The 14,067-nt window shown below is 46.5% G+C and overlaps 1 protein-coding gene across 8 annotated transcripts in view; it reads left to right on the top strand.

Moving 5' to 3' along the window:
- EP400 (E1A binding protein p400) overlaps positions 1-14,067 on the top strand; it is a 601,391-nt gene that overhangs the window by 408,253 nt on the left and 179,071 nt on the right. For 6 of the 8 annotated variants that reach the window (XM_069215336.1, XM_069215331.1, XM_069215335.1 and 3 more), the window contains 2 exons: positions 5,068-5,241; positions 6,120-6,167. In XM_069215336.1, coding sequence (XP_069071437.1) covers positions 5,068-5,241; positions 6,120-6,167 — 222 coding nt within the window. The remainder of the gene's footprint in view (positions 1-5,067; positions 5,242-6,119; positions 6,168-14,067) is intronic. The other 2 variants (XM_069215337.1, XM_069215334.1) reach the window with 1 other exon arrangement.

Genomic DNA, 14,067 nt, shown 5'->3' with positions numbered 1-14,067 from the left:
CACCCCCTTTGTTCCAGCACCACAGGGCACTCCAGCTAGTGGAGTTGCCCGCCCCCTCCGGTCACGGCCCCACTTTTGGCGGCAAGGCCGGAGGAAATAATGAGAATAACAAGGAGGAGTCACTGGCCAGTCAGGACAGCCCCTAAGGTGTCCTGAGCTGAAGTGACTCTAACTTTTAGAAAACCTCCATCTGGCAGATGGAGGATTCCCCCAATAGGGATAGGATTGTGACCCCCTCCCCTTGGGAGGAGGCACAAAGAGGGTGTACCCACCCTCAGGGCTAGTAGCCATTGGCTACTAACCCCCCAGACCTAAACACGCCCTTAAATTTAGTATTTAAGGGCTCCCCTGAACCTAAGAATTTAGATTCCTGCAACTTACAAGAAGAAGAGGACTGCTGAGCTGAAAGACCCCTGCAGAAGAAGAAAGAAGACACCAACTGCTTTGGCACCAGTCCTACCGGCCTGTCTCCTGCCTTCTAAAGAAACCTGCTCCAGCGACGCTTTCCCCAGGACCAGCGACCTCTGAATCCTCAGAGGACTGCCCTGCTTCAAGAGGAACAAGAAACTCCAGAGGACAGCGGCCCTGTTCCAAAAAGACTGCAACTTTGTTACAGAGGAGCAGATTTAAAGACCCCTGCAATCCCCGCAAGAAGCGTGAGACTTGCAACACTGCACCCGGCGACCCCGACTCGACTGGTGAAGAAACAACGCTACAGGGAGGACCCCCCGGCGACTCCAAGACTGTGAGTAACCAAAGTTGTCCCCCCTGAGCCCCCACAGCGACGCCTGCAGAGGGAATCCCGAGGCTCCCCCTGACCGCGACTGCCTGACTCTGAAATCCCGACGCCTGGAAAAGACCCTGCACCCGCAGCCCCCAGGACCTGAAGGATCGTAACTCCAGTGCAGGAGTGACCCCCAGGAAGCCCTCGCCCTTGCCCAGGTGGTGGCTACCCCGAGGAGCCCCCCCCCCCCCTTGCCTGCCTGCCTGCACCGCTAAAGAGGCCCCTTGGTCTCCCATTGAAAATCATTACAAACCTGACACGTGTTTGCACACTGCACCCGGCCGCCCCCGCGCTGCTGAGGGTGTACTTTTTGTGTGGACTTGTGTCCCTCCCCCCCGGTGCCCTACAAAACCCCCCTGGTCTGCCCTCCTAAGACGCGGGTACTTACCTGCTGGCAGACTGGAACCGGGGCACCCCCTTACCTCCATTGAAGCCTATGTGTTTTGGGCACCTCTTTGACCTCTGCACCTGACCGGCCCTGAGCTGCTGGTGTGGTAACTTTGGGGTTGCTTTGAACCCCCAACGGTGGGCTACCTTGGACCCAAATCTGAACCCTGTAGGTGGGTTACTTACCTGCAAGAACTAACAATACTTTACCTCCCCAGGAATTGTGAAAATTGCACTGTGTCCACTTTTAAAACAGCTGATTGTGTTTTATGTGAAAAGTATATATGCTACTGTAATTATTCAAAGTTCCTAAAGTACTTACCTGCAATACCTTTCAAATGAGATATTACATGTAGAATTTGAACCTGTGGTTCTTAAAATAAACTAAGAAAATATATTTTTTTATACAAAAACCTATTGGCTGGAATTGTCTCTGTGTGTGTGTTCCCCATTTATTGCCTGTGTGTATGTACAACAAATGCTTAACACTACTCCTTTGATAAGCCTACTGCTTGACCACACTACCACAAAATAGAGCATTAGTATTATCTCTTTTTGCCACTATCTTACCTCTAAGGGGAACCCTTGGACTCTGTGCATGCTATTCCTTACTTTGAAATAGCACGTACAGAGCCAACTTCCTACAATGTCTACATCTCAGAGACAAGTTTCAGTAGGTTTCAAGCCAACAGTGGTATAGCATTGCGATCAAAAGCCACCCTGGCGAAATATTCCGGTGGATCAAGTCTGGAGCCCCCACCCACCCACCAGTGTGCTCCAGTTCAGTGAATCACTCCTTACTCCTATATGTGTCCCTCCCTCCACAGATTTTATCCCAATTTTTTGACACACCTGTACACTGGGTGGTGACTCAGCACACCAAGCACGCACTGTGTTGCGCTTGGCCACTATTGCTGCCACAGCTAAACATAGTCCCTGATGCTTCAGCCAGGTTTCCTTCCCTATTATATTGAGAAGAAACAACTTGAGATCCAGGGGGACTGCCCTCCCAAGCACCTGGGTTCCCACCTCTAAAAGCTGCTTTGATATTTAATCAAAAGGTTAGGAATCTGAGGCCAGTAGTTTCTATCTGGAGAACAAGGTACTTACCTTCGCTAATGCTCTTCCTGGTAGTGGTTGTATTTAGCTGCAGATTCCTTGCCGAACCGCCTATCCTATCCGTTCTGTGATTAGACTGGGTCCATAAATAAGATCCCAAGTCTTGGAATCTGCACACTGGGGCTCTGCATCTGAGTTTGCAGATAGCCTCAAAAGTAGCTTGCACTGGTGGCACCTATATAGGCTCTATATAGACTCTGCACTTCCTTTTCAGGATGGAACAGCGTCATTCCGCAGCTGCTCTGTGCCACCTAGTGGCATCCGAAGGTGCTGCGGAAAAGTTTCTGGATCCAGTCTGACACCTGGGGAATTTTCAAAAGGTGAGGAATCTGTGGCTAGATAAAGTCTCTACCATACGGATCATTACAGAAAGTAAGTAACTTGTTCTTTTCCCTTCGTTAATTTTTCTGCTCTTTAAAACTGCTTCACTTGCCAACTTTGAGTCCATCAGCAATCCAAAGCTTCTCTTGCAAAGGTAAGAGGCATTTGTGTACTCTCCATATCCGCTATTCATGGTTGTTCTTTTGACTTTTTGTGACCACGTTCATATATCCGGGGTTCTTCATAACCGAACAACCATCAATTCAAACATTCTGTGTGATGTGGTCACCTAGAGCCTTAGAGGAACCTTGCTTGACTTGTCATCCTTCACTGTCCTTACATTGAAGCAGACTTGGCATTGAGGCAGACATCACCTTTGAGAGTTGTGACCCATATGAACATGCCTTGCTCTAGGTCAAATGGCAAAGGCAGTGACTTCCTGCATGGGCTACAGTCTTTGTTAGTGCTGTTCTCAAACGTAATATTCAGCATCTGCCTTGGAACATTGCATCTTTAGCAGTTAGCGCATTCCTACTTTAGCCATTGTACTTAGCGCCCACTTCAGTGATCATTTTGTGGCGCTTGCCATAAGCAATGGACCCAAATAGGAGAATCGCTTAGGTGTTTATTTTGTGCCTTGTAAGCTAGATCTGTAAGTCTCCTCTCCAGGAGATTCCATGGCTCTGTCTTTGGACAGACAATTCTGCTGCATCTAAAAGTGGGAGGGAACAAACTGCTTGGCATACCAGCACACACGTAGCTCAGATGCATTGGGGTAATTGCAGTGCATGATAACACTCACTTCACTTGAAAGTCTTTAGTATTCATCCCTGTTGCTGCATCCAGTGCTGTGTATCTCTGGACACGTGTTTCAGGATTGTTGGCTTTCTTCAGTAGAGAGTATCAAGTGAAATTTGAGGGTGCTGGTAGAGCTGGTCACAGTCTTCTCCGGTTTAATACCAGTCCCAGAGCACAGGAGCATCCCAGAGCTTGTCAGCCCAGCAACACAGTAAAGAGCCAGTCACAAAAGGAGGCAGGAGCACACTGCCTGGCATACCAGCACATAATTAGCCCAGATGCATCGTGGTCAATGCAGTACATGAAAGTCTTCCATTGCTAGTGCAGCCCGTACTGTGTATCTCTACGACTTGTTATTGTCTACTGAAGAAGGACAATTATCCTGAAACACAGCACTGACTGCACCAACAAGGACGAAACTTAAGTGTTATGTTAAGTAGGTTTCATAGTGCACTGCATTTACCATACTGCATTGGGGCCAGCTGAGTGCTGGGATGTGAGGCAGTGTGCCTCCCTTCTCCTTATTACTGCTATATCCATAGCAGCACAAATAATCTGATCAGACAGAATCCCCATACTAGTTGTCAAGATTGCTTCTCTAGTGGATTGCCTGCCCTCAGCAAGCCAAGAGCTTCCTGACAGTATGGCCCTGTGCAATGATTGATCATTGCCTGAGATTGTTCTTCTAGTATTTGGCGTGTAAGGAAATGTTGCTCTGAGCTATCTGGTTGCGATGCACCAGGCAGTTTGTTTCTTTAGATACAGAGATTTGAGGTTTTGATTATAACTCCAATTTTTACTTTAATGTCCTATCAAAAGACTGCACTTAGTTTGTGGCTTGCCTGTGTGTGAGACAGGGAAAAAAAGCTAGTTGAACCCCGATGATTCCAGGTTAGCTAGAATTTACTTGTGTTTTTCTTGTACATTCCATTGTTAGTGTTCAATGCTATGTTAGCATATGAAGAGTCTGGTCATCCACAAGGGTGTTTCTAGTTCCTAGCATGTGTGTCTGTAGATGCACTGTGTCTCAGTGCTCTTCCCATCTAGTGTTGGGCCTATACTCTGTGTTAGAAGGCGGTGTTGTGGCCCAAGAGATCACTTCTAGAGAGATGAGATAAACCAGGCCTCTAAGAAACCTGGGATATATTGGACGTGTGGCCTTTGATTAGGGCTTGGTTATCATGGCTGAGAAGGTAGTGGAGGAGATGCCAGTTACTTCTGTTTTGATATTTGATGAGCATTTGCTGTAATATCGCCATGGCAAGAGATAGGGCTTTGAAAGTTGGAATACGGTTTTCAAGCTCCTATTGAAAAAGCTCATGGTTGGGTCTGTATTTTTGCTTGAGCTGCACTTGATGCATTAGAATGGTTCAGATGATTTCTGTTGGTCTGTTTGTTCTGAGTTGTTGGTAAGTAGGCTCAGTGGTGGCTACTGGCCTATCATGAGAAAAATCGGAAAGAAACAATATATAATTTAATATGATGGCACTGTATCCAAGTTTTAGGTAACCAACCTTTAACTCAAATGAGTTGTTCCTGTCGTGCTTAGGTTGATACAGTTTTTAATTACCAGTATTTTTGCCACGTTTAGGGTCATTGAGCATCATTTTGCACCCACATTCTTCATACCTTGATCTCTCTGCCTTTCTGCTTGTCAGGCCGTGAAGCAGCTGTTGGAGCTACCTTTGAACCTTGCCATTGTGTCACCAGCACACACAGCCAACTGGGACCTTGTTAGTGACGTGGTCAACTCTTGCAGCCGCATCCACCGCTCCTCGAAGCAGTGCCGAAGCCGCTATGAAAATGTCATTATCCCGAGGGAAGAAGGAAAGGTGAGGTTTTTATGACTTTGTTTCAGTTATGTTTGGTGGATGTTGTAAAGTATGGATGTTGAAGCCACAAATCAGCTGCCTTTATTAATCATTTGGCACAAACTTTCCTACAGGCATCCTTTGTGTGAACATTTTGGCTGCAGTCTGATCAGTAGCGTTAAGTTAGTTAATTTTATTTTTCCTCCTTATTTCTTTGGCCACAGAGTGAAAAAGAAGATTAGGAAAATATTCAGATTTTTTTACTTCCTTCCTTTAAAATTATGCAGGAAAAATATTCACATGAGAGACACAGTGACAGGCCTCCTCCCAGAGGCTGCAGTTAAGGCATCCTTGTCACTCTCCTGACAAAGAAACCAGTGCTTTGAGGCCTGGATTAAGCGTGCAAGCATTGATCCGCACACAAGATGTTGCTGTCATTTTCTGTGTCTGCTCCTCTTTGGATAGAGGTTCTTTCATCCAATCCTGTCAGTCAGCTGATGAGAATTATGAAGGATGAAGCAAGCTGCTTTGCTGGTGCCAGAATGTGCACTTTGAGAAGCTAGCACATTTCTTATAAATTGTTGCATGGGAAAAGTTGTCAGTTTCCCTAAGATAACATTTCTGACTGAGGCATTTGCATTGTGCTTTGTAAAGTCCATGATTTTTCACCTACTGCCTGTTTATGGAAGCAGCCCAGATAGGTCCACAGGATAACTAGAGACCAGAATAGGTCATGCTGTCTTGGTGTCCAAAGGCCAGCCCTGGGCCTAAATTTTCACACAAACGTTGACCAGCATCTGACTGGAAATTTGTACCAATTGGACCAGGAAGCTACAGTAACCACACAGTGGAGCTAAATCACGCTGAAAACGAACGTGCCCCAATTTTTTCTTTTACAGATCGTTTTTGAAGTGAGTCCTAAGAAGAAAGCAAAGAATATTTTTAAGGTACGTGTTCGACAGTTAGCATAACTTTTCATGCACTGATCAGAACGCTGGAGATAACTTTTTTTAACGAAGCTGGATGTCCTCATGGGGTGGTCATTGTGATCTTGGTTTCACATTTTCCTCAAATGCTTCATTTCCCCACCTTCATCCTCCACAGTGAAGCATACTTCTCATGGTAAAGAGGTTTATGCTTCACCTCAGTGAAAAAGAAGTTTCCACTTGGTATAGATTGGCTTTTGAACCTGTGGAGAAGCATAAATCTGCAGTTTGTTTGAGGGTAGGGAGATATCGGGCAAAGACTGTGATAGAATACGTTTATGGAATGCAGCATTTCTTCCTTTCTGGTTTGGTAGGTAGAGGTCAAACACATTTAACTTTCAGAACAGTACAAAGTGGGTTTAATGGACAGCCTGAAAATGGTATTGCAATAGATTGGTTAAAATATGCTTCAATGTCCTGTTGCTCTTCTTCTGTACTAATGGATTCTCATTTCAAATCCAAGCAGGTGTCCGAGGAGTACCTGTGTAAAAGCATAGGTTTGCCTCAGGAATTTCAAGCACATGTGTGCGGTCAGCCTGTTTCTGCACTCTGATTCTAGTCGTCCTGCTGCCTCCCAGCTCTCCCAGTTGTTTCTTTCTGGCCAAGAGATTTGGATGCCACTGACTAGCCTTTTGGTTTTAATCAGATGCCATGGTTTTTTGTAATAATATGATCAGTGCCTGAAATTTGCTACCCCCAACTGCTGTCAGTTCCCCGTCTGTTTTTATGTGCAGCAGTTCTAGTATTTTTGAAGATTTCAGGCAATATGGATTTCATTTCTCTGAAATGTAGCACTCCTAACTCCTGCCTTTAGTGTTTAGGGCTTAACATTCCTTACCACCTAACATTTTCTTTAGCTCAGTCAACCATTGTCTTTTAAAATCACAAACAAGAATGGAAAGGGATTTACAAGCAAAGAAAATCAGTATGTGCAAAACTCCCTACACACAGACCCCAGTGGACAGAAAGATAGCAGGACTAAGTGAGCGGGCGATGCTCTCTGGTGCCCTGTTCACATGTCAAGTTTTGACACTAGGAGACCTCTCAAGATGCTTTCACTGGGGCTTGTTGCCAGGTATTCAGCAATGAGAATTGTGCTAGAACTTACTCCAAGGTACCAAGTATTACACAAGGTCAGTAACTAAGTTCTCATTAACCCTTCCAACGAAGGTGGCTCCAGGGGGTTGACCAAAATGTATTTAGTGTCTTCTACCTAACTCGGCCTCTTAGGCACTGTTCGTAAATATACCCGGACAGCTGTCTTCGGCTTCTTCCTGTAGCTAGTGCCTCAGGGTGCAGCCTAATGTTTTGTCCGCAGTGCTTCCCAGACCTAGGTGGCCTGAACCGCAAATCGCCCTCAATCACAGGAGGAGTAACTGCACTTTGTCACTGTGACACTGAGTCTTCTTGAGCCTTACCTTCTCTTGGAGTAGAGGCATTGCAAGCATAACGTGTCCAACGTTTATTCCTGGTACTGCACAAGAAGGCAGTCACAGCTGCTGCTTCAAACATCAACTGACTCACAATTCTCTGTTGAGACACAATGAAAGGTGTCCTATCCGTGTCATTTGAAGTGTGGAACGCAGGGCACTGGAAGAACTAAGATGCCCATTAGAGGAATGCTTTCCAAAACCTTTGGAGTAGGATCAGAGCTCCAGAAGAGGTGGGCCTGTTCGGAGGCTCTGTTTCACATAGGCTTCACATTTCTAAGAGACAGGAATTCTGTTCAGATATCCACTGGCCCCACACCCGTGCAGAGTAGTGTGCCATTACCATGGAGGAAGAGGGACTTGGGGCCAGATGTAGGTAGAAATGGGATTGCGACTCATATGCAGGATGGTGTCCCGGACACCATCTGCAAATCGCAAGGGGGTCGCTAAGACCCACCTCATTAATATTAATGAGGTGGGTCACAATTTGCGACCCCCTTGCGATTCCCTGCACTCACAGGGATGGTGGCCTGCTGGAGACAGCAGACTACCATGTCTGTGAGTGCTTTTTCAATAAAGCAGTTTTTCTTTTTTGGTATTGCAGCCTGTTTTCCTTAAAGGAAAACGAGTTGCGATACACTCGTGAAAATGAAACCATTTGGTTTCATTTTTTCAGAACAGGCAGTGGTCCATAGGACCACTGCCTGCTCTGAAAAAACATTTTTAGAGCCATTCACAAAGGGGAAGGGGTCCCCTTCCCTTTTGCGAATGGGTTAGCACCCACTTCACATGGGTGCTAACTGCGCATTGCTTTGCGACCGTGTTCGCGGTCACAAAGCAATTCTGCATAGCGATGCGAATCGCAAATAGGAAGGGGAACACCCCTTCCTATTTGCGAGTCCCATCCCCATTTTGCGAATCGGTACCGACTCGCAAAATGGGAATGTGCATCGCGATGCGTGTTTTGCATGGTGCAAACTGCGAATTTCGCAGTTTGCGCCATGCAAAACGTTTCCTACATCTGGCCCTAAGAGTGGGCGAGTGAAATGGAACTCTCTCCCTCTTGTGAATGACTCGCTAACATACTGTTACCTTTTCTGTCTATGTTCTCCTGGGTCGTACTATGTCCTGAGCCCTCTCCCGTCTCCCTGAGTAGGTCTCCACACTTAGTTTTCACTTCTGCTGATTTTCGTGCTCTTTCTTTGTCTTTCTCGTCTGTCTTTCCTAACATCTCACCTGGGGTTTGTGTCTTATTTGCTTCTGCTTTCGCCTTCTCTGTAGTGTGTGATTTAGAGATTCGAAATTGATACTTCGAGGGTGTCTTTGGGGAGTATCGAACTATACAGATACTGAGCTTGCTCTTCTCTCGAACACTTCTGTCTTGCAGGCACAAATATCAGGAGTATGTCTGTAGCTGTTTGAAGGTTGGCCGCCAGCCGGTGGTGAAATAGTACTTATTCTGTCGTATGTAGAATGTCTGTCCCATGCAGAAAACTCCAATACTGATGTCATGTTTACAGAACAGACCGAGTATAGATGGAACAATGCCAGTGCCCTTTAGACCTCTTTGTAGGGTTCAGTGTGCAATTTGAAAGCGGTGTACATTAAGTGATCTGGTATGTTCTCTGCAATTCCCTAGCCTGGTATGTGTAGAGGAACAGTTTCTCCATTTGCAGCTCTATCCCTTTTCAGAGCATGCAGTTTTCTCCTTTGCAGACTAAAGTTAGGTACTGGTTGCTCTATGGTTTGCTGTTGGAAGACAGCGTCCCACCCTGTGTATTAGGGCCATAGTGCTTCTCCTAGTGTTTCATTGCACTGTTCTGTGAGAAACGTTACCATTAATATAAGAAGTTTTTTAGTTCTGCATCTACCAAATAGCTTCCTCCAAATGATCTTTGGTTGCAAATTTGAAATTTGGTGGACACTTGTGGAGGAGTTCCTAGTTGTTTAAAGTCAAGAAATTAGCATTTTTGTTTTATCATGACCTTCTCTGTAGAACACGCCTAAGATAAAGCAGGATAGAGTGGACCATATCATTATTCACCATGCACCCAGAACCCCCTTGGGCCATGTGCACTTCTAAAGCAATGGAAAATCGCCTTGTCTCCACAATTGGCACACCCCTGGCACACAGATAAGTCCCTTGTAAAAGGTACCAGTGGTACCAAGGGCCCTGTGACCAGGGAAGGTCTCTAAGGGCTACAGCATGTGTTGTGCCACCCTTAAGGACCCCTCACCTAACACATGCACACTGCCATTGCAGATTGTGTGTGTTGGTGGGGAGAAAAAGGCAAAGTCGACATGGCATCCCCCTCAGGGTGCCATGCACACAAAATACTGCCTGTGGCATTGGTAAGTCACCCCTCTAGCAGGCCTTACAGCCCTAAGGCAGGGTGCACTATACCACAGGTGAGGGCATAGCTGCATGAGCAATATGCCCCTACAGTGTCTAAGTCTTAGACATTGTAAGTACAGTGTGGCCATATTAAGTATATGGTCTGGGAGTTTGTCAAAAACGAACTCCACAGCTCCATAATGGCTACACTGAATACTGGGAAGTTTGGTATCTAACTTCTCAGAATAATAAACCCACACTGAAGCCAGTGTTGGATTTATTAAAAAATGCACAGAGAGGGCATCTCTAAGATGCCCCCTGTATTTTGCCCAATCCTTCAGTGCAGGACTGACTGGTCTGTGCCAGCCTGCTGCTGAGAGACGAGTTTCTGACCTCATGGGGCGTGAGCCTTTGTGCGCTCTGAGGCCAGAAACAAAAGCCTGCACTGAGTGGAGATGCTTAACACCTCCCCCCTGCAGGAACTGTAACACCTAGCATTGAGCCTCAAAGGCTCAAGCTTCGTGTTACCATGCCCCAGGGCACTTCAGCTAGTGGAGATGCCCGCCCCCTGGACACAGCCCTCACTTTTGGCGGCAAGTCCAGGGGAGATGATGAGAAAAACAAGGAGGAGTCACCTAAGGTGTCCTGAGCTGAGGTGACCCCTGCCTTTAGAAATCCTCCATCTTGATTTTGGAGGATTCCCCCAATAGGATTAGGGATGTGCCCCCCTCCCCAAAGGGAGGAGGCACAAAGAGGGAGTAGCCACCCTCCAGGACAGTAGCCATTGGCTACTGCCCTCCCAGACCTAAACACCCCCCTAAATTCAGTATTTAGGGGCATCCCAGAACCTAGGAAGCTAGATTCCTGCAACCTAAAGAAGAAGGACTGCTGACCTGAAGCCCTGCAGTGAAAACAGTGACAACTGCTTTGGCCCCAGCCCTACCAGCGTGTCTCCCAACTTCGAAGAAAACAGCAACACATCCAACAGGGACCAGCGACCTCTGAAGCCTCAGAGGATTGCCCTGCACCCAAGGACCACGAAACTCCCGTGAACAGCGGCTCTGTTCAACCATCTGTATCTTTCTTGCAACAAAGAAACAACTTCAAGGACTTTGCGTTTCCCGCTGGAAGCGTGAGACTTACTACTCTACACCCGACGCCCCCGGCTCGACCTGCAGAAAACCAACACTACAGGGAGGACTCCCCGGCGACTGCGAGCCCGTGAGTAGCCAGAGTTGACCCCCCCCCCCCGAGCCCCAACAGCGAAGCCTGCAGAGGAAATCCAGAGGCTCCCCCTGACAGCGACTGCCTGTAACAAGGGACCCGACGCCTGGAATCAACACTGCACCCGCAGCCCCAGGACCGGAAGGAACCGAACTCCAGTGCAGGAGCAACCCCCAGGCGACCCTCTGCCTAGCCCAGGTGGTGGCTACCCGGAGGAGCCCCCCATGCCTGCCTGCATCGTTGAAGAGACCCCCGGGTCTCCCCATTGCTTTCAATACAAAACCAGATGCCTGTTTGCACTCTGCACCCGGCCGCCCCTGTGCCGCTGAGGGTGTACTTTCTGTGCCTGCTTGTGTCCCCCCCCCGGTGCCCCACAAAACCCCCCTGGTCTGCCCTCCGAGGTGGGAGTACTTACCTGCTGGCACACTGGAACCTGAGCACCCCTGTTCTCCATTGAAGCCTATGTGTTGTTGGGCACCTCTTTGACCTCTGCACCTGACCGGCCCTGAGCTGCTGGTGTGGTAACTTTGGGGTTGCCTTGAACCCCCAATGGTGGGCTACCTTGGATCCAACTTTGAACCCTGTAAGTGTTTTACTTACCTGTGAACTTAACATTTACTTACTTCCCCCAGGAACTGTTGATTTTTACACTGTGTCCACTTTTAAAATAGCTTATTGCCATTTTTGCCAAAACTGTACATGCTATTGTGAATATTCAAAGTTCCTAGAATACCTGAGTGAAATACCTTTCGTTTGAAGTATTACTTGTAAATCTTGAACCTGTGGTTCTTAAAATAAACTAAGAAAATATATTTTTCTATATAAAAACCTATTGGCCTGGAGTAAGTCTTTGAGTGTGTGTTCCTCATTTATTGCCTGTGTGTGTACAACAAATGCTTAACACTACCCTCTGATAAGCCTACTGCTCGACCACACTACCACAAAATAGAGCATTAGAATTATCCTTTTTGGCACTATCCTGCCTCTAAGGGGAACCCTTGGACTCTGTGCACGCTATTTCTTACTTTGAAATAGTATAAACAGAGCCAACTTCCTACATATTGGGACTCTAAAAAATGTTCAAAATATATATATATATATATTGGGGCCGTTTTGTGTGCTCTGTATTGTGTGCTACACAATTCATTTTCCAAAGGGAAAAAATATATAATTTTGAAAGTTACAATGCGTGCAGCACATCAGACATGTTATTCTTAAAAGTACCGAAATCCATTAGAGGAGGTCTTGTTTTTTAAACACTTTATATTCATTTTCAACATATGGACGAGGACAGGCACGCAGACAGATGCCCACATATCACTTTCCAGTCATGAAACACCACAATTCAGAAAGCCAAAAATAACTTGTGTATTACCATATCACCGGTTACATCAACACAAGCTGTTTAGCATGAAACATTCCGTTATATCGGGGAACTTGCAGATAAAATTGTCCCATAGTGGAATTGGTGTCTGTTTGGGTCGCAGTTGGTATGCAATGATGAGGAGAGGTCTCAAAGTTGGTAGCACCTCAAAATGTCAAACAGAAACACTGGGTATCTGCCCTCCATGTGGGTCCTCTCCATTTACCTAATAAACGGAAGCCATGTTCAATCAAATGTATATATTTTGTTGTGAATAGTGTCTGATAACTTCTCCATGGAAAAAACAAACTTTACCCCACCTCCTGTTTTTCAGATGAGGTGCTGGTTGCTTCCATTTTTGAGCAACAGACAGGGAAGTTGCAAGTAGTAGATGTGAAATTAGATGCCCTAGAGAAGTAGTCACTGGGAAGATAGTGTCCTCACCAGAGTCTCACAACAAAAGGACCAGGGGCCGAAGTGTTAAGACTACTCCTGCGATGGCCCTGATGTGGGACAACACCTCACAACAAAAAGCTTTCATTTGTGTGCATGTAAACCATACATGAAAGAGTGTGCCTCCCTCCCCACTTCCCCTTCTGGCACAATTCAGACTCCCCATAGATTGCCTTGAACCTTGCGGAGCGAAGCTACCATTTTGTCAGAAGCCTGTATGCGATGTCCCAGTGTTGTTGTGCACATAGACAATTTGATGGCTCTCCTCCAGATTTGATCCCATGTGTCATCAGCGATTTCTCTTTTTTTTTTTTTAAATGTGTTTTTATTATTTATTATCACACAACAAAATTACACAAGTGAAAGCTGTCAATAAGAATAACATTTGCAACAGGTTCGTTCATCACATCACCCTAGACGGCTTATGTACCATGACTGGGCTATGTTGTACTTCGCCCACTTCCGCGCCACTGCCAGAGAGAACGTGTTGCCACGGGCTGGAGCAGGGGGGGGAATAGTCCTGACTGGGCATCATATTAAAGCATCCTGTTGCATTGGAAAGAAAGAAAAAAAAAAAAAAAAAAAAAAAAAAAAAACAGAAAAGAGAAAAGAAAGAAAGAGAAAGAGGGGAAATACTGTGGGGGGGGATAAAGGCCGGGGGGGGCCCCCAAGACGGAGGAAGCGGGGGCAGAGGAGGAAAGGAAGGCACGCGCGCGAGCATTGGGTCATGCGTCCCTTTGTGTGCTGGTGTTATTGCTAGTTGGTTACCGCCTGTTAGGTTATACAATTTCATGTTGTCTCTCCCAGCTCCTGTCCGCCTTCCTCTATTTGACATTCTGATTCGAGCCTGATGAAGGGTGGTTGCGCGCTATCACTGGGGGGTTACAGCTATTTAGGACTATAAAATGCAGATTTTAATGTTCGTTGGGGGGATCGTTCAGGGCGGGCGTTCGTCATCTTTTCTTTCTATTATTGCTACGAAAGAGTTCCAGGTGTCAAGACCTTTGACCAGAACACCCTTTGTTGATAGGAGCTGAAGCGTGTCGGCTTCGGCCC

This window comes from Pleurodeles waltl, chromosome 11, assembly GCF_031143425.1.
Source record: "Pleurodeles waltl isolate 20211129_DDA chromosome 11, aPleWal1.hap1.20221129, whole genome shotgun sequence".
NCBI classification, from domain to species: domain Eukaryota; kingdom Metazoa; phylum Chordata; class Amphibia; order Caudata; family Salamandridae; genus Pleurodeles; species Pleurodeles waltl.
This window is presented reverse-complemented; position numbering and strand designations above follow the sequence as displayed.